This window comes from Chiloscyllium plagiosum, chromosome 7, assembly GCF_004010195.1.
Source record: "Chiloscyllium plagiosum isolate BGI_BamShark_2017 chromosome 7, ASM401019v2, whole genome shotgun sequence".
Lineage (NCBI taxonomy): Eukaryota > Metazoa > Chordata > Chondrichthyes > Orectolobiformes > Hemiscylliidae > Chiloscyllium > Chiloscyllium plagiosum.
This window is the reverse complement of record NC_057716.1, coordinates 105,629,836-105,657,804: the sequence shown is the minus strand read 5'-3', so window position 1 is coordinate 105,657,804 and position 27,969 is coordinate 105,629,836. Positions and strand designations below refer to the sequence as shown.

Below are 27,969 nucleotides of genomic sequence, written 5' to 3'. Positions count from 1 at the left end.
AGCTGGCCAGGCTCATTCCCCCAAGACCAGGTCGAGTATGGCCCCTACCCTAGTTGAACTATTTACATCCTGCTTTATAAAACCCTCCAGGCTGCTCCTTACAAATTCTACTCCATCTAGACCTCTAACACTGTGGAATCATAGAATCCCTACAGTGTGCAAACAGGACCTTTGGTCCAACAAGTCCACACTGACCGTCTGAAGAGTAACCCACCCAGAACCATTTCCCGACATTTGCCCCCCCCCGACTAATGCACTACAGGCAATTTAGCATGACCAATTCACCTGAGCTGTGCATATTTGGATTGAGAGGGGAAACTGGAGCACCTGGAGGAAACCAGAAGAATGTGCAAACTCCCCTCAGAGTCGCCAGAGGCTGGAAGCGATCCCGGGTTCCTGGTGCTCTGAGGCAGCAGTGTTCGCCACTGAGTCACCATGCCACCCACTAAGTGCATCCCAGTCAATATTGGGAAAAATAAAATCTCCCATCATCACCACCCTGTTAGTCCTACATTTTCCTATGATCTCTCTACATATTAATACCTCTATCTTATGCTTGCTGTTGGGAAGCCTGTAGTACAGGAAGAAAGTGAGGACTGCAGATGCTAGAGATCAGAGCTGAAAAATGTGTTGCTGGAAAAGCACAGCAGGTCAGGCAGCATCCAAGGAGCAGGAGAATCGACATTTTGGGCATATTCCCTTCTTCAGGATTGAAGAAGGGCTTATGCCCGAAATGTCAATTCTCCTGCTCCTTGGATGCTGCCTGACCTGCTGCACTTTTCCAGCAACACATTTTTCAGGCCTGTAGTACAGCCCCAACATTGTTACTGCATCTCTCCTATTTCTGAGCTCTGCCCATATTGCCTCACTGCTTGAGTCCCCAATAGTGCCCTCCTTCAGCATAGCTGTGATATACACTGACCAGTGATCCAACTTCTCCACCCCTTTTACCACCAACTCTATCTCACCTGAAGCATTGATATCCTGGGATATTTAGTTGCTACTCACACCCTTCCCACAACCAAGGCTCAGTAACAGCAAAAACATAATACTCCCAGGTACTAACCCAAGCCCTAAGTTCATCTGCCTTACCTACTACACTTCTTGTGGTAGTGAGCTGCCTTTAACCACTGCACTCCTTGGAGTGAAGGAACACTCACAATGCTGTTAGAGAGGGAGATCCAGGAAGCTCCTCAGTTAGCACCTTGCAATCCCATGACCACTTTCATCTAGAAGGACAAGGGCAGTAGATGGGGATGTTACCCCCCCCTGCAAGTTCCCCTCCAAGACACTCACCATCCAGAGTAGGAAATAAAACACCATTCCTTCAGTGTCACTGGGTCAAAATCCTAGAATTTCCTCCCCAGTAGCACTATACACACACCAATAATAGTTCAAGAAGGCAGCTCACCAATCCCTTCTCCAGGGCAATTAGGACTGGGTAATAACTGCTGGCCCAACCAGTGATGCCCTCATCCCCCTGAATGAATAAAGAGAAGTACCTTTAACAGGCACAAGATTTACAATTAAAAAATCTGAACTCAATTAGTTTTCATTCATTGAGTATCAGGTTGCTAACAATCTACTAATTAGCATCACACCTGCTAACAAATACTTAAACTGATTTTCTCATGCTAAGCTCTCCCACCACACCCAACTTTAATATGATGAATAAGTAATTTTTTATGTTTAGTGTCATTCTCTCTCCAGAAGTGTGTAGTTAATTTCTGAAGTTTACACAAGCGCAAAGTGCAAAGTTCATTCCCTTTATAGAACAGAATCCTCAATTTCCCTGTTCTGACAGACTTCCAGTTTGAAGGTAAGACAATCTCTTGCGTTCTTGGGTGTGGTGTGGTTCTGAAATGGAGAATTAATTTAAAAAAAAAATAACTTTAAATCGAAGATGTTAAACATAATCGAGAGTCTGATTCCTGTCCGATAAAGGAAAGTAATAATCTGTCAGGTGAATGGGATGCTTCCTGATAAACGGCCTCTGTTTAATTTGAAAACTGATCCTTTAATTTCCCTCCTGATGCCAGCGATGGTGTCTCTGAAACACAATGCTGGGAAGCTGGAGGCTGAATCCCGGGGGGGGTCAACCCGATTTGATTTGACTGTGGAGCAGTTACCTCTCCCACCCTTTGGGGCTGTCTGTTCCAGGGCTGTGATCCTGACTGTAATTAGACTTCCTCGCATCCATGTTATAGAGTCATAGCAATGTACAACATGGAAACAGACCCTTCAGTCCAACCCGTCCATGCTGACCCAACCCAATCTAGTCCCACCTGCCAGCTCCTGACCCATATCCCTCTAAACCCTCCTTATTCATATACCCATCCAAATGCCTCTTAAATGTTGCAATTGTAGCGCATCGGTAATGGTAGAGTGGAGGGAGAGGAGGATAGTGATAGGGTAAACCTTTCGTGGTGAGGGTGGCAGCAGGTTGGGTGAGATGGAGGAGCTCCTGCCACTCAATCACCCCAACTTTGAGGCAATGCACATTTTGGAAGATCTGGGGTGTCCTTGTCCTTTTCACTGGAGTCGCCGGTTAAAACTGGGACGGGAGGAGTGACCACAGCATTATTTTTCTTGTATTGTAAGTGTGTGTCTAATTGATTTTGTTTTATTGGGGGACGACAGCTGGTAGATTTGGTCTTTGCTACTGTTTCCAGCAATTTCTCTACTCCTTTCTATTGAGATTTTGTTGACAAGGATATAATTTTTTTGGATGCAAAATTTCAAGATTAATGGGCATTGTCAACTTGCCAGAATGGTCAGTGACCTGGTTCATGCTCAGTGCTGTTTTTGTTATGATGTTTAGGTAGGAATTATCCAACAGCTCCCTGACCCCCTCTTCCCTTGTTACCCTAATATGCAGTGGGAATAAGGATTTGAAGGGAGAAGGGATTTAAATGCTCTCTCCAGTGGGACAGAAATACTACCGAATATCTGTGCTGCAGTGTCCATTGTAATTTCTGCTCCATCTCCTGAGCCCCTGCTAACAAACAGTACAGTATGCATTCTGAAGCCATGCATACCCTAACCCTATTACAGTTGCTCATCTATTTTTATCCTTTCATAGGACATGGGTGTCACTGGCAAAGCCAGCATTTCTTACTCATCCCTAACTGTCCTTGAATTGTGTCTGGCCCCAACTATTTCAGAGGGTGGTTAAGAGTCAACCACATATTGTTGTCGGTCTGGAGTCACATATAGACCAGACCAGGCAATGACAGCAGAATTTCAGTTGTTAATCTTTAAATCTCAGATAACTTATTTTATTAAGCAAAGGTATTAAGAGATTTGTGCCGAGAGAAGGTAGATGAAGTAAGGCCACAGATCAGCCATGATCTTAGTTAATGGTGGAACAGGCTTGAGGGGCTGAATGGTCTACTCCTGTTCATATTTCCTTCCCTAAAGAATGTTCATGGACCAGCTGGAGTTCTGTTTATTTTTTTTTTCACTACCACCTGACAATCACCTGTTTTTTTTTGTCGAATCCCCTGATTATTTTTTTTTCTTATTTTTCCCCAGCACCCATGGTGTGTGTGTGCAGGTGTGACACTCCTGGTTATATATTTTTTTTTCCTTTTTTTTCTTTCTTTTTTCCCCCTTATTATTTTTCTTTATTGACACTCCCACTATTTTTTTCTCTTTTTTTTTTTCTTTTTATTGGGGAGGGTAGGGACTAAATCAAAATAGAGTTGGAGGGAGAAATGATGCACTCCACTCCCTGCGGCGCCCACCTCTCCCTGAACAACTCCAGGGTGTTGGTCGACACCATGTACTCCTTCTCCAAGGACACCCGGGCTCTAACGTAACCGCGGAAGAGGGGCAGGCATGGAGTTCCGTTTATTTTGTGCTATTGACAATGGTCTCATGATTGTCATTAACACTGATAATGCCAGGTTTTATTAATTATATTCAAATTCCACAAGCTGCCATGATGGTGTTACACCCCTGTTCCCAGAGCATTAACCTATGTCTTTGGGTTACCAGTTGCGTGATTTTACCCCGGTGTCTGTGCTTTCACCAGCTATAGCTGCAGTTGCAATGTTTGGTCTAGATGGCTTTATTTTAACTTTGTTTTTATATTTTAAAAATGGGAGTGCAGGTTCATAGTTCAATGAAAATGGTGTTGCAGATAGAAAAGATAGTGAAGAAGGTGTTTAGTATGCTTTCTTTTATTAGTCAGAGTATTGAGTACAGGAGTTGGGAGGTCATGTTGTGGCTGTACAGGACATTGGTTAGGCCACTTTTGGAATATTGCATGCAATTCTGGTTTCCCTCCTATCGGAAAGATGTTGTGAAACTTGAAAGGGTTCAGAAAAGATTTACAAGGATGTTGCCAGGGTTGGAGGATTTGAGCTTTAGGGAGAGGCTGAACAGGCTGGGGCTGTTTTCCCTGCAGCATTAGAGGTTGAGGGGTGATGTTATAGAGGTTTATAACATCATGAGAGGCATGGATAGGGTAAATAGACAAGGAATGTTCCCTGGGTTGGGGGAGTCCAGAACTAGAGGGCAGAGGTTTAGGGTGAGAAGGGAAAGATATAAAAGGGACCGAAGGGGCAACGTTTTCATGCAGAAGATGCGACATGTGTGGAATGAGCTGCCAGAGGAAGTGGTGGAGGTTGGTACAATTACAGCATTTAAAAGGCATCTGGATGGGTATATGAATAGGAAGGGTTTAGAAGGATATGGGTCAAGTGCTAGCAAATGGGACTGATTAATTTTGGATATCTGGTCGGTATGGACAAGTTGGACTGCAGGATCTGTTTCTGTGCTGTACATCTGAATCTAAGTGGAGGAAACTGGTCTGGTGCCTTTGTGAGGATTTGATATTGGTGTGGGGGAGTACTCCGAGCATTGACTGAAGCCATGATGCCATACTAACACTCCAGACTGCCACTGATAATGCCAGATAGGACTTGAAATGCTCCCCAGGACATTCCCATGGGAGGGGGGATAAAAGTCAAGAGAATACCTGGTCGGCATGGGCAAATTGGCCTGCAGGATCTGTTTCTGTGCTGTACATCATTAGCATTTACTGTCCATCATGCGCGGGTTTCCTCTGGGTGCTCCGGTTTCCTCCCACAGTCCAAAAATGTGCAGGTTAGGTGAATTGGCCATGCTAAATTGCCCGTAGTGTTAGGTGAAGGGGTAAATGTAGGGGAATGGGTGTGGGTGGGTTGCGCTTCAGCGGGTCCGTGTGGACTTGTTGGGCCAAAGGGCCTGTTTCCACACTGTAAGTAATCTAATCTAATTAAATGGTTAATTTCTTTCTAAACGGAAACCGTCTGATCAGTTTAACTTGGCAAGGAGGCTGCTGGGGATTTTACATATTTGCTCTTGTGATGAGTGTCATTAGCATTTATTGTCCATCCCTAACTGCCCCTGAAGGTGTGTGTAAACTGCCATTTTGAACAGTTGAATTTATTTGCAAAATGGGACAATGGCCTGTGACCAACAGTGTTCCACAGGGATCAGGGCTGGGTCGACTGTTTGTCGTTTTATATAAACAATTTTGGATGAGAATTTAGGAGGCATGGTTAGTTAGTTTGTGGATGACACCAAAATTGGTGGCACTGTAGACAGTGAAGAAGGATATCTAAGATTACAAAAGGATCTTGGCCCAATTGGGCAATGGGCTGAGGAATGACAAATGGTGTTTAATTTGGATAAATGTGATATTGCGTTTTGGTAAAACCAACAAGGGCAGGACTTGTACAGTTACTGGGGAGTGTTGTCGAACAGAAATCTAGGGGTTCAGGTACATAATTATTTTGAAGTTAAAAATCACTCAACACCAGGTTACAGTCCAACAGGTTTATTTGGAAGCACTAGCTTTCGGAGCGCCACTCCTTCATCAGGTAACCACCTGGAGTATAAGATCGTAAGATACAATTTATAGCAAAAGTTTAGTGTGATGCAACTGAAATTATATATTGAAAAAGCCCTGGATTGTTTGTCTCTCCTCTTTTAGAATGACCATGTTGGTTTCAACTCTTTCCAAACCATAATTGTTTGATAGTTCAGTCAGAGATGGACAGGGTGGTTAAGGAGGTGTTTAGCACACTTGTCTTCATTGCTCACTCCATTGAGTATAGGAGTTGGGACATCCTGTTGAAGTTGTACAGGACATTAGTGAGGCCACTATTGGAATACTGTGTATAATTCTGGTCAACACACCTATACTCAGGAAGGGTCACCGGACCTGAAATGTTAATTCTGATTTTTGCTGCCAGTCTTGCTGAGCTTTTCTAGCAACTTCTATTTTTGTTTCTGACTTATAGCATTCACAGTTCTGTAGGGGTTTTTGTTCATGCATTTTTGGTTGCCCTGCCAAAGGAAGGATATGGTTAAATTGGAGAGAGAGTTCAGAAAAAAATTACTAGGATGTTGCTGGGACTGGAGGGTTTGAGTTATAGGGATAGGCTGGGACTTCTTTTCACTGGAGCGTTGGAGATTGAGGGGTGACCTTGTAGAGGCTTATAAAATCATGAAAGGCATAGATAAGCTGAAGAGCAAAGGTCTTTTCCCTAGAGTGGGGGAGTTCAAAACTAGGAGATACATTTTTAAGGTAAGTGGAGAAAGTTTATAAGGAACTTTAAGAGAAAATTGCAGCGAGTAGTGTTCCCATGTATCTGATGCCCTTGTCCTTCCAGTTAGCAATCCAGACAATGTTCCAGTAAACCTCTTCTGCACTCTCTCCAAAGCCTCCCCACCCTTCCTATAGTGTGGTGACCAGAACTGCACACAATATTCCAAAAAATGTGACCTAACCAAAGTTTTTTATACATTGAAGTTTCCTTGAATAGAAGGAATTTAACAGTGATTTAATGGTGTAATTTTAAGATGATAGATTTGCAAAATCATTCTAGCAGGGCAGGGAGTCCTGAACAAACTCCCAAAGCATTGCCCCATCCTCTTATTGGCCTGAGCTGACACAAGTCCATGCCCTCTGGGAAGAAGCAAGTGGAAAGGGACAGACAATCCAAAGAAAATTGGTGATTCTTCAAAGAATACTGCGCCAGAGAAGAGCATTCAGCCCATCATGTCTAGGTTGAAACAACTGTTCACTTTATCCCACTTTTCCCCATAGCTCTGCAAAAAAAGAAAACTTGTCCTCTTTCTGATATTTTTCTGATTCTGTTTTGCAAGATCTTCAGTGCCTCTTCAGGCAATTCATTCCACATCACTGCTTTTACAAAACCAAATCCTCATCTTCTCTCTTGGTTTTGTTTGTCAATCCAATGCCATCACAGATTCTGGGCATACCTGTGACTGCTCAGGGCAAACTATTTCTCCTGACTGGATAGTGCTCAGGTACAAAGAGCTGCTCCAGTTACTTTGTCACAATCTCTCAAAACAGAGCAGGAGGAGGCCATTTGGCCCTTCTGAGTCTGTTCTGCTATTAAACATGATCATGGCTGATCATCCAGCTCAGAGTCAAGAGTGCAGTGCTGGGAAAGCACAGCAGGTCAGGTAACATCCAAGGAGCCGGAGAATCGATGTTTTGGGCAAAAGTCCTTCATCAGGAAAGAGTCTCATTCCTGATGAAGGGCTTTTGCTCGAAACGTCGACTGTCCTGCTACTCTGATGCTGCCTGACCTGTTGTGCTTTTCCAGCACCACACTCTTGACTCTGATCTCCAGCATCTGCAGTCCTCCCTTTCTCCTGCCTGATCATCTAGCTCAATCCCCTGTTCCAGCTTTCTTCCCCCCATATGCTTTGATCCTTTTAGCCCCCAGGGACTACATCTAACTCCTTCTTGAAAACATTCAATGTTTTGGCTTCAACTGCTTTCTGTGGCAGAATTCAACATTCTCCCCACTCTCTGGGTGAAGACATTTCTCCTCATCTCAGTCTGAAATGGCCTATCCCATATCCTTAGACTGTGTCCCCTTGTTCTGGACTCCCTGGTCATCAGGAACATTCCTTCCTGTGATTACCCTGTCTACTTCCTGTTAGAATTATATAGGTTCCTATGAGATCCCACCCTACCTTCGTTCTTCTAGTCTCCAGGGAATACAACCCTAACCAATTTAGTTTCTCTTCTTACATCAGCCCTGCGCTGCCAGGAAGCAGTGATAGAAACCTTTGCATTTTCTGCATCGTTAGAATATCCTTCCTCTGATAAGGAGCCCAAAAATGCAGACATTACTCCAGCTATAACATGGGCCTGCTCATGATATAGCTGGAGTAGTTATTTTCTCCCCTCGTTTAACCCAGGGAGTATCCAATGCGATTGAAAAGCCTGGATGTCCCCTCTAACTGAGCAACCAACTTCGCCTAAAGAGCCATTCTGGTCCCTCCCCAAGAGCTGATCAAAGGGCAGCTAGTGAAATGTGCGTTGTTGCAAAAATAACTGAGTGTAGAGGATACGAGAGATGATTGGAGGACGGCAGCCAATATTTTATTATTGTTAGAGCCAAACCTTATAAGGTCATTGTGAAGACAGTGGTCATAAAAACATTACGTGGATTGCGTGATAGAGAGAACCGGAGATGTCATTGGCTGTTAGCAATGCATGGTTTGGGGCCTCTGGGAAATAGTTGGGAAGTAACCACGAGAGAGCAAGAAGTGGGCGAGAGGGTGAGAGAAATGAAAAAGCACTGACTTGTGCTGATTTAACATACATTGGAGAGTCAGTTAAATGAAATCAGGGAATGCCTACAGCCTATTCTGCCGTTCACCCTGAACATGGTCAGTCTGCAGCTTAACTCTATCCCCTCTCCTTGAACACTGAGGCACACGCGTAGACATCCCTGTGCACACGCGTAGACATCCCTGTGCACACGCGTAGGAGCACATAGTTCCAGATTTTTACTGCTAGTCTGGAAGAATCCCACACTCCTGAATGGTGGTCCTGGACTCCCTTGTTCTATTGACCGAGGGGGCTACTGTGAGGGGTTCAAACCAGGGACTAGACCCCCCCTCCATGCCCCCACACCTCCCCATTTAAAGCCGTAGGAGCATGCTATCCTACAAGATACATTACCCGCAACACCCCCTCAGCCTTGATAGGTTTATGATTGGACAGTCGATGGAACAGTCTGAGTCTCTCACACCAATCTACACTAATCCTATTTTCCTGCACTTGGTCCATAGTTGTCTCTGCCCTGCCATATTAAATGGCTGTCCAGATGCTTTTGAATGTTGAGTCCCTGCCTCCTCCACCCCCTCGGGCAGCACATTCCATATTTATACCACCCTCCTGGGGCGGTGGACTGGGGGAAATCTTTTCTCCGATTTCCCCCTAAATGATTGTTCCTCACCTTTTTAAAATGTCCTCAGGTTTTAGACCTGTCTAGCCATGAGGAAAAGATTCTAATGAACTACCCTGACTATGCCTCTCTGGTCCTAGGCTCAAAAAACAAGTCTAAGGTATGCACCCTAAAAACAAATTACTGGAGATCTGAAACAAACAAACAAAAAAACCAGGAAGTGCTGAGTTTCTGCAGCAGGTCTGGCAGCGTATGGGGAGAGAGAAACAGAGTTAACATTTCAAGTCTGATTTTTGATTCCTCTTCAGAACCTGGTTTATGAAATCTGTCTGGATTGAACCTGCACTGCATTCACCCCCTCCAACACCTCTCCAATCACTGTTTGAAATGAATCAGTTACACCTGCCTTTACCTTTTTCTGTGCTGTGTGTGATTGGGGGGGGGGGGAGAGATGCAGATAATCCCAGCTTCTCAATGTAAATTAACCCCTTGCTGCTGCTTCTGGTGTAGCACAGATACTGACCGGTCGGTCAATGCCAGTGTTTAAGCTCCTCTCGATCCTTTCTCCAGGTCCCCCCCCACCTCCTTTTCTTGCTCAGAGGTTTATCCAAAATCCCCAGAAATGTATCCCAGTGATGTTTTTTCTTTCCTCCCCCTTTTTGAAAGAATAAAGGTGTGACAAAGTCAGCATTTGTTGTCCATTCTTAAACAGAATGGCTTACTGGGTCTGGAGTCACATGTAGGCCAGACTGGGTAAAAACAGTAGATTTCTTTCCCTGAGGATTTTTTTCTTTCATGGCTTATACTGAGATTAACTATTAAATTCCATGCTTTATTAATTAGCCTTAAATTTAATTTCACTAGTTGCTTTGAGCACCTGTCTCTAGCACTGAGCCTCTACAGAACTGGGCCTCCAGTGATATTACAACTACATCACTGTCTCCCATCAGCTCGGGCCTGTTCCTCCTGAATTTTATTGCCTTTTGTAATGTCTTCATTTATATTTACAATCTCTAGATTTGGACTCCTCAACACTGGGTAGAAAGTTAGAAACAGGAGTAGGCTATTTTGCCCTGTTCTGCTATTCAACATGATCATGATTGATCATCCAACTCCATCTCCTATTCCTGCTTTCTCCTCCATATTCTTTGATCCCTTTAGCCTTAAGAACTGTGTCTAACTCATTCTTATATTTTCTGTGGCAATGAATCCCCCAGGCTCCCCACTCCCCGGGTGAAGACATTTCACCTCCTCTCCGTCCTAAATGGCCTATCCCACATCCTGAGACTGTGACCCCTGGTTCTGGACACCCTGGTCATTGGGGACATGGAGTGTTTACTCTGTCTAATCCTGTTAAAATGTTCTAGAAACTGACAGAACTGTGGATGCTGTAAACCAGAAAGAAAATCAGGAATGGCTGGAAAAGCTCAGCAGGTCTGGCAGTATCTGTGAAGAGAAACAAAAGTTAACTCTTTCCGTCAGTCGACCCTTCATCAGAGCATTATAGGTTTCTGTGAGATCTCCACACCAGCCCCCCCAACCCACTGCCCCAACAATCCTAAACCCCAGTGAATAGTCCTAACCAACTCGATCTCTCCTCATGTGTCCATCCTCCCAACCCAAGAACCAGTCTGAGAAACATTTCAGATACTTATCTATTTATTTATATTTTTATTGTGTGGGTATATAGAAAACATTTGTATTATTTATTTCATTCTAATTAATATCCTGTGCCTACATTCTGTAAGGACTTGACATCCTGAAGTATGGAGCCAGGAATGTTGTCTGGATTTCTGGAATGCTTGACCCTTCAGTGCTTCCTGTCATCTCCTCTTGTCTTCTTTTGTTGAAGGTAATTCAGAACGAGAGCCATGCCTGACCTGACACAGGCCATCTCCAAATCCTTGAATACAACCACGCCCGGGATTCAAATATGGCGAATCGAGGTCAGTAGAAGGTTCCGGTTGAAATAGTGAAACCCAACAAAGTGCGTACTCTGTGTGAGAATAGTTTTCTACATGTTCGTGAGAAGTGGGCATCGCTGGCTAGACTGTTCCAAACTGAGCCCTAAACGAGCCAACCTGTGGGTTTGGAGTCACATGGAGGCCAGGCCAGGTCAAATTAGGAAATGGTGGAGGCTGGTACAACTGCAACATTTAAGAGGCATTTGGATGAGTATATGAATAGGAAGGGTTTGGAGGGATATGGGCCGGGTGCTGGCAGATGGGACTAGATTGGGTTGGGATATCTGGTCAGCATGGATGAGTTGGACCGAAGGGTCTGTTTCCATGTTGTACATCCCTATGACTCTAAATCGGTGCTTTCCTTCCCCAAAGTACACAAGTGAATCGGGTGGACTGTTCCCCTAATGGTGTCATGGTCCTCATTAGACTCTTAACTCCAGATTTTTATCAAATTTCACCATCTACTGTGGTGGGGTTTGAACCTGGGTCCCCAGGGCATTCCCTGGGCTTCTGGATTAATAGTCCAGTGATAATACCACTAGGCATCACCTACCTGCCTTCTCCAATAGTGACTATTGGACCAAGTTTGTTCCACTCAATCCAGCTGGAAGAATGATTGGATTAATTAACAAGTACCTACATCTGGGACCGGACTCCAGAATGGGTCAGGCTCCTTTAAGGATGGCAGCTCCTTTTCTCAGAGGGTATTACCCAGCTTCCTGGGTATTTATGTGGCCTAATCAGCTTCCCGGTAACTTTTAGTGAAAGCAGATTCCTAGACAGAGATTACTTTGAAATTGCATTTAAATCATTAAACCACTGTTTTTGGAGTTTGCATTCGATGATTACAGCACAAGCATTATTTTCCAGTGTCCGAATGATAATGGGTGAGAGCTTTACTCTGTATCTAACCCTGTGCTGTCCCTGTCCTGGGAGTGTTTCATAGAGGGTGGTGTAGAAGAAGCTTCAATCTGTTTCTAACCCCATGCTGTCCCTGTTCTGTGAGTGTTTGATGGAAAATGGTGTAGAGAGAGCTTTACCCTGCATCTTGCTTGCCTTTGATGCTAACAACTGGCACCTTCCCCTGCTCTTCAACATTGGTGTTTAAAGTGAGCTGACCGTTGGTTGGCCTGTGGGTCTTCTGTGTAATGTCATAGACAGACAGAATGCTGGAAAATGTGGGGTTGCGTGTACTGACATGTTGCTAACAACAGGTTGGTCAACAGAAGTTTAATTTTTGTGATATATTGGTATTTACAGAAAATGCTGATGGTTCCTGTGCCCCTGAGATCCTATGGTAATTTCTACGAAGGTGATTGTTACATTGTGTTTGCGGTGAGTAGACTGATGCTGATGTTTAACAATTGGCATAATCTAATTTATTAATGTCCATCAGCCTCTGCACTTACTGACTCCTGGCCCTGCAACACTTTTTTTCAGTTTAAAATTCACATTTTGTTTTTCCATTTCTGTGCTGCCTTTCCTCTCCCCCTCTTTGAAAACACCTCTGGTCCATTACAACTCTCCAGTCCCTGGCCGCCTCTGTTTAGCTGGCTTACATTGTTTCTGATTTCCATCGCTCCACCGATGGTGACCATATCCTCGGTGACCTGGGCCAGGATTTCTCTGATTCTCTCCTGATTCTTTTCTCCTGCTTGAAGACATTTTTTGAACCTCCACCAAAATCCCTTTTTGTAATGTCTTCAGTTTGTGAACTGGCCTGACTGAGGCTATGACTAAACCAATATAACTGGGCTATACCAGGAGATCAGCTGCTCCATTCATGCTGTTTTCTCTCCTCTTCCAATGCAATTATTCCTCTGCATTCCTGACTGGTCTAATACCCATTGCCCTCTAAGTTGCCATTCATCCCAACCTCTGTCTGTATGCGTGCGTGGATAAAAGATGGGGTGTGAGGGCTGAGTGGCTGTGTGCTGCCCCCCAAGGGGGAATAGTTACCTGATGGGTTTACTACACAATTAGTACCATAATCAGGGAGGCATAGCGGCTCAGTAGTTAGCACTGCTGCCTCACAGTGCCAGAGACCTGAGTTTGATTCCAGCCTCTGGCTACTGTCTGCGGAGGTTTCCTCTGGATGCTCCGGTTTCCTGTCACAGTCCAAAGGTGTGCAGGTTAGGTGAATTGGCCATGCTGAATTACCCATAGCTTTCAGGGATGTTTAGGTTAGGTGCATCAGTCAGGGGAAATGTAGAGTAATAGGGAGGGGAAATGGGTCTGGGTGGCTTCCTCTTCAAGGGCTGGTGTGGACTTGTTGGGCCAAATGGTCTGTTTTCACACTGTAGGCATTCTACGCAATTTCTACAATACTAGCCACGCTGGTGTGAAGTCAGGGTGATGGTTGGTGATGTTGTCCAACCAGGGACAAGTGGGATCTGTCATCTCAGTTTATTCCTGTCTCCCTTGTTCTTGTGCTGTCCTTAAAGGATTCCTCCAATTTCCTCCAATTTGGTGCCCTGCACCAATCCTTCAAACTAACTCTGTGTCTTCCCATTCCCAGACTCATAAAACCGGGAGCTCCTTCACTTATGACATCCACTTCTGGATTGGCCGAGACTCCTCTCAGGATGAGCAGGGGGCAGCTGCAATATACACCACTCAGTTGGATGACTACCTGGGGGGCAAAGCTGTACAACACCGGGAGGTACAGAGATACGAGTCGGAGACCTTCAAGGGCTATTTCAAGAAGGGGTTCATGTGAGTCAAGCCTTCAGCATTCTCCAGTGGTGGCAGGGTCTGTATGGGGATAGGAGACGGGCTGAAGGGCCTACCTCTCCTCTTGTGGATGAGGATGGGGTTGGAGGGGATGCACCTCTTGATTTGTTTTTCTGTTTGGGTGGGGGGCGGGGGCGTGACAGAGCAGAATAAAAGCAGAGGGCTCTACTTCCTCCCTGTCTGCTCAGCACATTCAATCAAAACTTTGGTCCATTCTGATCCTCTCGAGGGAGACCAACTAGAGGGACAGTACTGGGTTGGGTTTGGGTGGAAGGTAATGAGACTCCATCCAGTCGCATCTGTAAACCGGGAGGTCATAGAACAGCTGCCCCAAACAGCAAGTTGGTCCCAAAGTAGGTTGGAAGACCACATTCTGAATATATCTTGTTTTCTTTTTAATGGCAGTGTCCAATGGTTGATCAAATGAGATTAAAGGCAGTGTTGTTGCACATGGCCAGGGTCCATGTGACTGGGTCTTTTCCTTATGCCCATGCCCAACTGCTCATAACTGCAGTCCAACATTTCCAAAGATTTTCACTTCTGGGATTTAAAAGCAGTGGGCAATGGAATGGAGTTACACCAAGATCCTGAGTTTGCTCATTACCCATTTCAAAATGGCAGACAGGTTGCTGGTTTTTTTTTTCCATGCCCACTCTCCTTCCCTAACTTTACCGGCTGGAGTGATGATGCTGCATTGACAACCCAATGCCTTATTTGTCATTTACATTTTGTGGATAGGAGATGGGGAGGTTTGGGAGAGAAAAGGTCCTACACTCCCCAACTAAATTCTGAGCATAACACCCAGGCCAGGGTCTGCTCTGAGTCAATGGAGGCTATGTGGGATTTGAATTTCTGACTTTGAAGTGATTGTGTCACTCTCCCTGAATCATGACTGGCATTTACAATTGGTGATCCCTGGCCGATTTTCATTTTTTTTTTCTCAAATGAAGGAATTGGCTCTGGTTGGAAGCTGATCATCTTTTTGTCTTTTACAGTTACAAACAGGGTGGTGTTGCTACTGGACTGAAACACGTGGAGACCAACTCCTACGATGTGAAGAGACTGCTTCATGTGAAGGGGAAGAAGAATGTGTATGCGGGTGAGGTCAGTCCATCTCCCTAATTCCAATCTCCCAGGATTCTGGACAGGATCTCCGCTGGGGAATGTACCATCTCCATACCATGCCAGTTTGTGCTGTTACCTGGCAAGTGAAGAAAGATGGGGTGTCGGGGAACACGGGTGGTGGGGGGAGGTGACAATGAGCCTCAGTACCTGGAGATTGGTGGAGAGTGTCGTAAATCTGACAAGAGGATTGCGTTGATAATCAAGCCCCATTACTCCATAAACCATATCCCAGGGAGAGATGTCCAATTCTAAGACACACCTCCTTTAAGGTAAAAGGGGGAGAATTGAAAGGAGACGTGAAGGGCAGCTCTTGTACACAGAAGGTGGTATGTGCCTGGAATGTGCTGCCAGAGGAGCTGGTTGAGGCAGAGGCAATAATATTCAGTTCTGGTCTCCCTTCTATTGGAAGGATGTTGTGAAATTTGAAAGGGTTCAGAAAAGATTTACAAGGATGTTGCCAGGGTTGGAAGATTTGAGCTATAGGGAGAAGCTGAATAGGCTGGGGCTGTTTTCCCTGAAGCATTGTGGGCTGAGGGATAATCTTAGAGGTTTATAAAATCATAAGAGGCACGGATAGAGTAAATAGCTAAGGTCTTTTCTCAAGGGCGGGGGAGTCCAAAACTAGAGGTTCTGGGTTTAAGGTGAGAAGGGAAAGATATAAAAGGGATTGAAGAGGCAACCTTTTCATGCAGAAGATAGTGCATGTATGGAACGAGCTGCCAGAGGAAGTGGTGGAGGTTAGTACAATGACAGCATTTAAAAGACATCTGGATGGATATATGGATAGGGAGGAGTTGGAGGCATATGGGCCAAGTGCTGGCAAATGGGACCAGATTAATTTAGGATATCTGGTCAGCATGGACGAGTTGGACCAAACAGTCTGTTTCTGTGCTGTACAGCTCAATGCCTCCGACTTTAACAGCAATATTAAAGAGGCAACTTGGTACGTGAATAGGCAGGGAATAGAGGAATATAGACCATGTGGAGCAAAAGGTTTTTCTTTTAGAAAGGCATTGTGTAAGCACATGCTTGGTGGGCCGAAGGGCCTGTTCCTATGCTGTACAGTTATTTGTTCCCTTTGTAAAAGTGTAAACATTGTATTTAATCATCAAATGGTCAACATGTCTGTCTTAATATGTTTTCCTGGCCAAAAGAGACTTTTACCAGGTTTCTCTGATTAAATTTGAGAATAACTTTTTTTTTTGTTATGAGCAACCATATTCGATTTGATTTATTGTATTGTAATCATGTGCAACTGAGTACAGTGAAAAGCTTTGTTGGCAAGCAGTACAGGCAGGTCATAGTAACAAGGATACAGGGTCTTAGACATAGTGAGGCTACACTGCACAGGAGGTGTGCAAAGCAAGATCAATATTATTTGAAGTTAGAGTCCATTCTTCCGTCTCCTGTTGGTAGAGAAGAAGCTGTTCTTGTATCTTCTGCCACGTGTGTTCAAGCCTCTGTATTCAGACAAGTAGCAAAATGCACTATCAACTAAGTCACAATTCAGATTTTAAACTCGATCTTTTTAAACCCAAACACATTCGCATTCATACACCAACAACACAGCTCTGCAGAGGGATTTATGGGTTTAGAAAAAACAACAATTAATAGGAATAACATGACCGGTTAATGATGTGAATTCCCAAGATAAAATGGGTTAAATTCTCCCAGTTCCTTTTTGATTCCTTGTTGCTGAGATCTGATTACTGACAGTCACAGTGTGGAGGGAGATCGTTGTACCAGATTTCAAACTCTGATTGGGAAATTTGAAATTTCACAAATACATCATTTTAGAGAGTGAGCTGCTTTCTACCACAACTTCCTTTAACGGCCCGAGCTAGGTTTGTGAAAATACACCGCAACTGGACTCCAGAGACTGTTGCTAGGCAATGCATTGCACAGATTCAAGGCTTCAAGTCTATTTGTCCCATAAATAAGCCACAATAACCTCTTATCTTTTTATTGGAATCTTTCTCTCCCAATTATTTGGTTATCTGCTGTTTACTGGAAAAGTCAATTCTCCTTGACCTTTTGACTTTGATTTCCAAGAAATCACATGATCAAGCCTATCCAACCCAGGAATGTTCCAAAATTTTTCCCTGTCTGGTTTCTCCTAGGAATACATGTATTTATGGACTAACAGGAGTAGGCCAGAATTGTTGCTTCTGACTTGGTAGTTCAATTCTGCTTCCCCTCATAACAGACAACGTGGAGGTGCCAGAGTTGGACTGGGGCGGACAAAGTCAGAAATCACATGATGCCAGATTATAGTCCAATAGGTTTATTTGAAATCACCAAGCTTTCAGAGCGCTTCTCCTTCACTTGACAAACCACTCCACCTGATAAAGGAGCAGCGCTCTGAAAGCTTGTGATTTCAAATAAACCTATTGGATTGTGATCTGGTGTCGTGTGATTTCTAATTTCATAACAGATGAGGACAATGTCTGTCTGGATTGGTTTTGACTCTTTGATCACAGGAGCTTCAGCCTCCAATCACCTTGCTTCTGCCATTGGTAACCGATCCTTGTGATTCTTCTGTGGATAGCAGTGGATTCCTCCTCATCCTCATTGGACGACATCTGTCAAAATGACCTTTCCCCAAATGATGATCATCAAAGAATTTAGTTATTTTTTTTTTACAAAGCACAATTATTTTTAATAATCTGTCATTTTTCTAAGGTTTTTTCATAGTATGGTGTATCACTAGTCAGTAATTAATTTATTCACTTGTGGGATGTGGGCATATCTGGCTGGGCCAGTATTAGTTGCCTGTCCCTAATTGCCCTTGAGAAGTTGGTGATGAGTTTGTCTTGAACAGCCTCCATCCTTTAGGTTGTGGGACACCCATAGTGCAGCTATGGAGGGAGTTTCAGAATTCTGACCAAACAACAGTGAAGGAACAGATAGCAGTGTTCCTAGAGATTCCAGGACAATGCCAAAGGATTGGAAACCCCACTCCCTGCCTCTCCAAGCTGGCTGGAAGGAGCATTTGGTTATTGGTGAGGGGGTGTCCAGATCAAGATCTGTGTGGCACTGGAAAAGCACAGCAGGTCAGGCAGCATCCAAGGCACAGGAAAGTCAACAGTTTGGGTGTAAGCTCTTCATCAGGAATGGCCTTTTCTGATAGAGGGCTCATGCCTGAAATGTCAACTCTCCTGCTCCTCAGATGCTGCCTGACCTGCTGTGCTTTTCCAGTGTCACACAGATCTTGATCCATTTGAACATGGACTGCTTCAGTATCTGAGTAGTTGCAAATGGTGCTGAACATTGTACAATCATCGGCAAACATCCCCAAGTCTGACCCTATGCTGGAGGGAAGATCTTAATGAAGCAGCTGAAGATGGTTAGGCTCAGGATATTACCCTGAGGAACTCTTACACAGATGTCCTGGAACTGAGATGACTGACCTCCAACAACCACAACCATTTTCCTATGTGCCAGGTCTGACTTCAACCATGGGAGAGTTTGCCCCCTGATACCCACTGATTCCAGTTTTGCCAGGGCTCCACGATGCCACACTCAGTCGAATGCAACCTTGATGTCAAGGGCTGACCCTCTCCCCTCCCCTCTGCTCTTTTTTGTCCATGTTTGACCCAAGGCTGTAATGAGGTCAGGAGCTGAGTGGCCCTGGGGGAACCCAAACTGGGCGTCACTGAGCAGGTTATTACTGAGCAGGTGCTGCTTGATAACACTGTTACTGACCCCTTCCATCACTTTACTGATGATCGAGAGTAGACTGATGGGGTGGTAATTGGCCAAGTTGGATTTGTCCCACTTTTTATGTACAGGACATACCCTCTGCAATATTCCACATTGTTGGGTGAATACCAGTGTTGTAACTGTACTGGAACAGTTTGGCTTGGGAAGCAGCAAGTTCCCGAGCACACGTCTTCATTACTATTGTCGGAATGTTGTCAGGGCCCATATAGCCTTTGCAGTATCCAGGTTCTTCAACATTTCTTGATATTATGTGGAGTGGATTGAATTGGCTGAAGGCTGGTATCTGTGATTCTGGGGACCACTGGAGAAGGATTGTGGGGAAAAGGCAGGAAAGTGGAGGTGAGGAACATTGGATCACCCATAATTCTATTGAATGACCAAGCAGATTCGATGGGCTAAATGGCCTACTTCTGTGTCTCCTGGTCTTATGGTCATCAGGAACATTCTTCCTGCATTGACCCTGTCTAGTCCTATTAGAATTTTGTAGGTTTCTGAGATTTCCCCCCTCATTCTTCTAAACTCCATGAATGTAGTCCTAACTGATATAGTCTCCTCATACATCAGTCCTGCCATCCTAGGAATCAATATGTAAACCTTCACTGCTCTTCCTCTAAAGCAAGAACATCCTTCCTAGTTGCACGCAGTAGTCTAGGTGTGGCCTCACCAAAGCCCTGTACTATTACAACAAGAATTCCTTATTCCTGTCCTCCAATCCTCTCACTGTTATCATTTCCCTCCTTCACTGCCTGCTGCACCTGCACACTTACTTTCAGTAACTGGTGAACAAGGACACTTCACTTATTGTGCCTCCCCCATTCCCAATCTATCACCATTCAGGTAATCTATCTTCATGTTTTTGCCCTGATAGTGGATAACATCCTCTGGATTTAGGTTTGCTCACTGAGCTGGAAGGTTTGTTTTCAGACATTTCTTACTAGTAACATCAGTGAGCCTCCGGTGAAGCACTGGTCGTATGGCCCACTTTTTATTTATGTTTAGCTTTCTTTGGGTTGATGTCATTTCCTGTTCTTTTTTCTCAGGGGATGGTAAATGGGATCCAAGTCTGTGTTTGTTAATAGAGTTCTGGTTGGGATTCCATGCTTCTATGAATTCTTGCGCGTGTCTCTGTTTGGCTTGTCCTAGGATGGATGACCTGCACCCACCCATCCCCCCAGCCCAGCTTTGAAAAGTGAGATGGAGCTGCTAACCTAGTATGACTGAAAAGAAAGGCACATCGCTGAAGTGTTCCCATGTACGCTCAAGACCCTTCCTGATGAAGGGCTTATGCCTGGAACATCAATTCTTCGGCTCCTTGGATGCTACCTGACCTGCTGTGCTTTCCCAGCAACACACCCGCGAATCTGATCTCCAGTATCTGCAGTCATCACTTTTTCTCCCTGTTAACCTGGTCCAATCAGGGAGTCCTGGCTGACAGAAATAAATGGGAGTGTCAGAGGTTCTGCTCACTCTGAGAGCTGGATCAATGTCAAGGATTCTCTCCGTGTAAATAAAGGGTGATTTGGTGACAGGGTACTGGTCTCTGGAGAGTGATATCCATCCAAACTGAGAAGCTTTAACATCAATGAAGGTGGAACAGACTGATCCCCATTTAGGAAAGGGAACACTGAGGGGTAACCTGGAAAGGTCCTTTTAAGGCTTTAAAAAGGTTTTGATAAACAAACCTCTCCCTCTCCCTCTCCCTCTCCCTCAGAGGTGACAGAATGCGAGGAGTTCGGCTCCCAGCCATCCACTCCCTCTCGTGTGACCAACCGCATCCATCTTTACAATTTTTCTTTATTTAACGTTTGAATCAAATTCATTCTTGCGGCTGCGGTGGTAGGGAGGTTTCGGGGAGCTGTTGAGTGGTGGATCCGGTCCATTCCTTGTGACCATTATGGTCGCAGCTTGAGTTTGAACTTGGGTGTTATGGGTAAGTTGGGTGGAAGAGTTCCAGAGCGTGAAAGCAGGCCTGATGACCATCACGGTTCCAGCGCCGATGGATTGGGATCCATTCTTTTTTCCTTGGGTGTTTTGGCAGCATCTGCACTGGTGGCAGAGTGAATGGTCTCTCGGTCCTCGGGAATTAACTCAGGCAGTCACTTGGTTGTTGAAAGTTGAGATGGGCCCCAGTCCTCGATTTGGGACAGTCTCTTGACTATGGCGAAGGCTGGAATATCAGCAGCAATGAGATGGCTTTGGAAGAGGCAGCATTCTGGGTTTTTGTAGCGATGGTGGAGATCGCTTTAGTTTGCTTCCTCCTTGGTGTCACAGCTGCAGAGTGAGGCTGTGTCCTGGAGCCATTTCAGAAATCAAGAAGCAGTGGATGCAACAGAAAATGAAATCCATCCTATTTTTATAATTTTTTTTATAATAAGTTATAACTTATGTAATTAAAATGGCTCCAGCTAATGGCAGCTTCTACACATTTTGCTGTGTTTTCACAAATACGCAACAATAAATTACTATGACCATTTCCCATTGTTGGGAAGTCCTAAGTACATTCACTGGTAAATCTGATTGGAAATTCAGAAAAAATGTCTTCAGCAAGTGGCGAAGGCATTGCCTTGGAGAATCCAATCAACAGAGGGAGATTCTGAGATAGAGGGGTGGGAATGGGGAGGTGATGGTATTATTGCAAGATTCTAGACCCATATAATGTTCTCTGATCCTGGGTTTAAACCCTTCCATTGCAAATGGTGAAATTTGAATTCGATTAAGAGAATCGGGAATTAGGAAGTCTAATGACGATAAAATTACCTCCATAGTTGGATCAGTAATGCTCTTTAGAGGGGAAACTGCCATCCTTATCCAGACTCCAAACCACAGCAATGTGGCTGACACTTAAATGCCCTCTGGGGAATTTAGGAATGGGCAACAAATGCTGGCCTAGCCAGTGACACCCATATCTCGTGAATGAATTTAAACTGGCATTGAGGGATTGGGCTGAATGGGCTGTATGTTCTTGAAGGTATTTAATTGGGAAGAGACACCACTACATTTAATGAATTGGCCTCTTTCCACATTCAGCTGATTTGTGCAGCAGTTTGCACATTGTTTTTAATTAAGAAAGAGCATCTGCAAATGGAGAGCGAGAGAAGGAAGGCGTCAAAAAGGTTGCAAGTGTGATCTCGGTGTTTCCGTAAGTTTGCTTTAAGGAGGATGTTTGAATATTGTTTCTCTGCTTCTTCTCAGGTTGAGATGAGCTGGAAGAGTTTTAACACCGGGGATGTCTTCCTGCTGGACCTGGGGAAACTCATCGTACAGTGGAACGGACCCCAGAGCAACCGGATGGAGAGGCTGAAGGTAATGGGCTCTTCCAGTTAAACAGGTTTGGTCAGATTTGAGTGGGGAGAGTGGTGGGTATTTTTGGTTAACGGAGATACTTGACACCACCAGGTCACTTGGATATATTGACGGTGCGTTACATTTAATCAGCCATGCCTTTATTGTTCATTTCATGTCAACTGGAAATTAGTTGTTTCGAGCCAACCTGTCCAATTCCTTACATTATATTAGATCCTTAATTTTTTTTCATGGGACTGTTAGATGTCCCTGGCAGGGCTAGCGTGTCATCTCCCTGGGGTTGTGCACCCTGTTATTCTGAGAGACTTTACAAAAGTTAAGAATTTTGAAGTCCCTAAGATTCTGCAATTTCTCTTTGGATCCGGTTGACAGAGCAAGTTTCTGTATTCAGGAATTGCAAATAAAGAGCTTAGCCAAAGGGACAACCGTTTAAAAACTGTCAATATGTAAGTAGGGCTCTCCTTCTCAATGTCTCCCCTTACCTGAGGCATCATGACCCTCTGATTATAGAGTCGTAGAGATGTACAGCGCGGAAACAGACCCTTCAATCCAACCCGTCCATGCTGACTAGATATCCTAAGCTAATTCAGTCCCATTTGCCAGCACTTGGCCTATATCCCTTCAAACCCTTCATATACTCATCCAGATGCCTTTTAAATGCTGTAATTGTACCAGCCTTCACCTCTTCCTCTGGTAGCTCATTGCATACACGCACCACCCTCTGCGTGAAAAAACTGCCCCTTCGGTCTCTTTTATATCTTTCCCCTCTCACCCTAAACCTCTGCCCTCTAGTTCAGGACTCCCTCCACCCCAGGGAAAAGACTGTCTATTTATCCTGACCATGCCCCCCACGATTTTATAAACCTCTATAAGGTCACCCCTGAGCCTCTGGCACTCCAGGGAATACAGCCCCAGCCTATTCTGCCTCTCCCTATAGCTCAAATCCTCCAACCCTGGCAACATCCTTGTAAATCTTTACTGAACCCTTTCAAGATTCACAACATCCTTCCTGTAGCACTTTACTCACACCATCTAACAATCTTGGTCACCTGCAGCGACATACTATTCGAAGCTCCATACATATCATTGTTTGATCTTTCTGCCCATAAATTCTGTGTCCGTGCACTTCTCACCTACTTCACATGACAAATGAGCAGCGCTCCAAATCTTGTGATTTCAAATAAACCTGGTGTTGTGACCTCTGACCTTGTCCACCCCAGTCCAACACCGGCATCTCCACATCACATTTATCCACCATCAGTTGTATCCCTCTAATGAGAGAGTGGTCTTATGGTCTGGCAGGACTAAAGCAACTTTGCCTTCACCCACTTGTTAAAACTCTAACCCCTTAACTCTTCCGCATGTTCAGACAAACACCAATATCTTTTTGTAAAAATCAGTGGTATGGGTGGAGCGAAAGACTGCAAAGGCAAGGACAGCAAGGTGGCTCAGTGGTTAGCACTGCTGCCTTACAGCGCCAGGGACCTAGGTACAATACCAGCCATGTGCGACTGCAAACCCCACGTTCTCCCTGTGTCTGTGTGGGTTTCCTCCAGGTGCTCAGATTTCCTCCCACATTCGAAAGAAGTGCAGGCTAGGTGGATTGGCCATGGGGAATTGCTCATAGTGTCCAGGGAGATGTTGGCTAGGTGGATTAGCAATGGAAAATGCAGGGTACAGGGATAGGGTGAGGGAGAGAGTCTGGGTTGGATGCTCTTTGGAGAGTTGGTGTGGTCTTGGGCCAAATGATCTGTTTCCATACTGTAGGGATTTTGAGAGTCTATCCACAGGATTCACTGAGACTATCCTTTTGTTTTGTCAGAACTTGCTGCTCCACAACCTCTCTTCTCTAGTTACTTTTCATTTTCATTCCAGGAGGCACTGAGCAACTGGTTCACAACTTATGAAATCTCTGACTTATTGATTGAAAGCAACTGGTGAGGGGAAAGTGAATTGGTTTGGTCTAGGTGTATTTTCACTGCCGAGATGAACACAGCAGCTTCCTTTCCAGGGAATGAGAGCTTCTGTCTGTCTCCTTCAGCTTCCTAGGAACCAACCACAGTTGCTGACAGGCAGAAGGCGTATGACATTCATAGAATCCCTATAGTGTGGAAGCAGGTCGTTCAACCCATCAAGTCCACACCAACCCACTGAGCATTCCATCTAGACCTGCCCCCATCCTTTTAACCCTGCATTTCCCATGGCCAATCCACTTAACATGCACATCTTTGGACTGTGGGAGGAAACCACAGACACAGGGAGAATGGCCAAATTCCACACAGTCGCCCGAGGCTGGAATCGTCCCTGGTGCTGTGTGGCAGCAGTGCTAACCACTGAGCTACCGTACCACCCTGTTGGCAAATCTGCATCACTGCACAGACCAATCAGCTACTTGTTGCCAATTGAACGAATGTATTTTTTTGTACATGCACCCTGGTATTATCTGCAACTACAGCCCTCCCACTGGTTAAGCAAACAGTGGTGCACAGCCCTTATAAAAATGTTGGTATCTGCTTTCAAAAGGTGCAGCAATCCCTTCCACAATCCTTAGTTTTTAAGACTGCCATTTCCCATTTCAGTCCACAATCCAAAAACACATGAAAATTAAAAGATAGTGTTTACTCTGGTATTTTAAGAGGTAGCTGGGCTTTACACTCAAATCATTGTAGCTTGTAGTGGTCTGACACGACTAGGGGGATTTCAGAAGAAGGTATGTGCATTTGTTTATTGACTGATTGGGAAGTGGTCATTGTACAAACAGGTTAAACATTCCTACAAATGTGGCTTGTGTGTTGAGAGGAGCTAAATCTATAATTTTTTTTTCGTTTTATCTTCAGTCAGCATCTTGAGTCAACTTTAGAAAGTGTGGGATAGACCTTTTTTTGAGTGATCAGTGTGAGGGTGTAGCACATGCAACATTTCCTTTTGCAAAAGTTTGTCTAAAGTTTAAGGAATATGGGCCAAAGATGGGTATGTAGAATTTGACTACAGATCAGCCATGATCTCATTTCATGATGGGATAGCCTGAGGGGTTGAATGGCCGCCTCCTGATCCAATTTCAATATCTACTAACATTGCAGGGCAGTAATGGACATGCCACTGGATTTGAGGTACAAGTTTATTCCTGGAGATAGGGGTTCACAGCAGTTGGTGGAATTTTAATTGAATTAATAAAAAAATCTAGAATTGGAAGCTAGACTCCGTGAAGGTGACCATGAAACTGGCATTGATTGTCATAAAACCTGATCCAGTTCACTAGCATCCTTTAGGGAAGGAAATCTGCCAACCGTACCTGGTCTGGCCTAGATGTGACTTAGTGATCGTAACTACCTTGTGTAATAACTAGAGAGGCCATGTGGTTCAAGGGGCAATTAGGGACAATCACTGAATGCAATGTCCCATAAAATAATCAAACAAAAACATATGTCCGCCTCGATGGTGGGACTATACATTTCTTTGGTTAGTTTGTGGATGTCTACCCTTCCCTCTCCTCCCTTTTGGAGACACTAATGATCTGTTGTTAAAGTATTCACACTGCACTGTGTGCCTACCACCTCTCACTCGGAGCCACGTACAGCTGTTTGACTGTTTGTTTACTTTTTATAGGCTCACATTAGTGAGTCCAACAGCCGGTCGGTCATTATTCTCCGAGCCTGTTTTAGTTATTGTGTTCTAATCATTGTCTTCAGATTCCTAGAGTGTCCCACCTCCTCTAAACCCCTCTCACCCCAGAACCTTCTCCTATGACGCTGGCCCTTTGTTCCCATGGCCTTGTTTGTCTTGGTCATCAGCTCTGGAATTTCTTTCCTAATGCTTTTAGTCTCTCCTCAGTGGTGGAGTGAGCTGTGATGCCAACCACGACCCAACTCTGGTTTGCTGCCTCTTTCCTTGATTGTCAAGGAGGACCACCAGTGAATGAGAGGAGGGTCTTCTGTCGAGCACGTTGCTATCATGTAATAAAGGAGGAGAAAGTGAGGACTGCAGATGCTGGAGATCAGAATCAAAACGTATGGTGCTGGAAAAGCACAGCCGGTCAGGCAGAATCCGAGGAGCAGGAGAGTTGATGTTTCGAGCATAAGCTCTTCTTCAGGAAAGAAGAGCTCAAAACATAGTCTCTCCTGCTCCTCGGATGCTGCCTCACCGGCTGTGCTTTTCCAGTACCACACTGCCATGCAATAAACTACAGGTTACATTCGTCAGATAGGCATCGTCACTGAGACAAAACCTTTTTCTCACTTGTCCCTATCTAGTTCTAGGTAATGTCATCAGTCTGAGTGAAGCTCTGTGCAGTCTTCTGCATTAACCCATTCAAAACCATTACTTTGTATAGCACTGTTGTTACAAACCCATTTATTTATAGATTATTTGAATCGGAATGGCTTGCAAAGGATTTATTGTTTGGAACTGGAAAGGTAAAAGGAGGATACAGTCTATTTGCTTTTTACAAATAAAAAGCCAAGTGATTTTGGAAAGCTGTGAAGTTTTTTTTCTGAATCGATAAATGTGGACTTTATTGTTTTAATTGTTGAGCAAACAGCCATTAGAGCTTTCTTTGTGGCTTACACCTAGCAACAGCCTCTGGAGTGAGGTGATAGGTCTTTACATTTACATCTAGAAGCTGTGGGCAGTTGTTGTTAGAGAGGTTTGCAAGGATCTCTTTCTCACATACTGTCGCCGAGTCAAACATGCCTTTGTACCTGTATATAAATGTGAGATTGGGATTAAGGGGAATATATATTTAATTTGTATAGTACTTTAGTTAATGACATATGAACTAGGAGCAGGAGTTGGCCATCTGCGCTTTTGAGCCTGTTCCACCATTCAATGAGATCATGGCTGATCTTTTCATGGACTCAGCTCCACTTACCCACACACTCACCTTAACCCTTAATTCCTTCACTGTTCAAAAATCTTTATAAAACATTGAACAATGACCAGTTAGCTACTTGTTTTGAAAATTTGTCCAGTTTTGATGGTGAATGGACATTGACAATTTAGATATAGCTAGTGGAGTAGTGAGGCTTGATTTCCAAAGTGCTCTGCTTGTCAGAATTGCAATCAAGTCCACTCCAGCCTTGAGTGGCCATGTGTTTTTATGTGCACGTTGCAATCTGGAGCTATGAATTGTAAAGGTGGCGACTCTATCCCAGAAGTGACCAGGAATTTCTCCCATTTTTACTACCCGCCATTCATGTGTTGAAGGATTTGCGGGTGGTTAATCAACCCTCTCAGCAGCACTGTGACTCTGCCTTCCTTGGCCACCAGAGAGGGACTCAAACTGAGAGCCTCATGCTCAGGCAGGGTCATGATCCCCACTGCACCTCAAGATCTGCCTCTCCTTAACAATTGACTCAATCCCCTTGTCATATCTTTTGGCTCCAAAACTATAATAAAACCATGGGACATAGGAGCAGAAATGGCCTATTGACTTAAGCTCTAGTGGTCAGTGAGTTGGTTGATCTGAATCTTCAAATCCACTTTTTTCTGTCTTTCCCTCTTAACCCTTGATTTCCTTGTGTAATAACTCAGGAAGTCTGACTGGAAAGGAACATCATTTATTGTTTAACACCAAAATAGAGCCACTAACTTGTATCATTCATAGGCTAGTCCCAGGGTAAAAACAATGACTGCAGATGCTGGAAGCCAGAGTTTAGATTAGAGTGGTGCTGGAAAGTCCCAGCCTGGGTCAGAGTTCCTAACTTGTATCATTCATAGGCTAGTCCCAGGGTAAAAACAATGACTGCAGATGCTGGAAGCCAGAGTTTAGATTAGAGTGGTGCTGGAAAGTCCCAGCCTGGGTCAGAGTTCTGCAGCTGAAAATGTGTTGCTGGAAAAGCGCAGCAGGTCAGGCAGCATCCAGGGAACAGGAGAATCGACGTTTCGGGCATAAGCCC

General features: G+C 44.6%; 1 protein-coding gene across 2 annotated transcripts in view; it reads left to right on the top strand.

The window, feature by feature from the left end:
* The first annotated feature begins 1,641 nt into the window (after positions 1-1,641).
* vil1 (villin 1) overlaps positions 1,642-27,969 on the top strand; it is a 71,433-nt gene continuing 45,105 nt past the window's right edge. Inside the window, exons 1-6 of one of the 2 annotated variants that reach the window (XM_043694349.1) lie at positions 1,642-1,819; positions 11,080-11,173; positions 12,452-12,526; positions 13,710-13,906; positions 14,920-15,028; positions 21,965-22,075. In XM_043694349.1, coding sequence (XP_043550284.1) covers positions 11,099-11,173; positions 12,452-12,526; positions 13,710-13,906; positions 14,920-15,028; positions 21,965-22,075 — 567 coding nt within the window. In that variant the 5' untranslated portion in view covers positions 1,642-1,819; positions 11,080-11,098. Of the gene's footprint in view, positions 1,820-2,447; positions 2,597-11,079; positions 11,174-12,451; positions 12,527-13,709; positions 13,907-14,919; positions 15,029-21,964; positions 22,076-27,969 lie in introns of those variants that run through there. The other variant, XM_043694350.1, reaches the window with a different exon arrangement.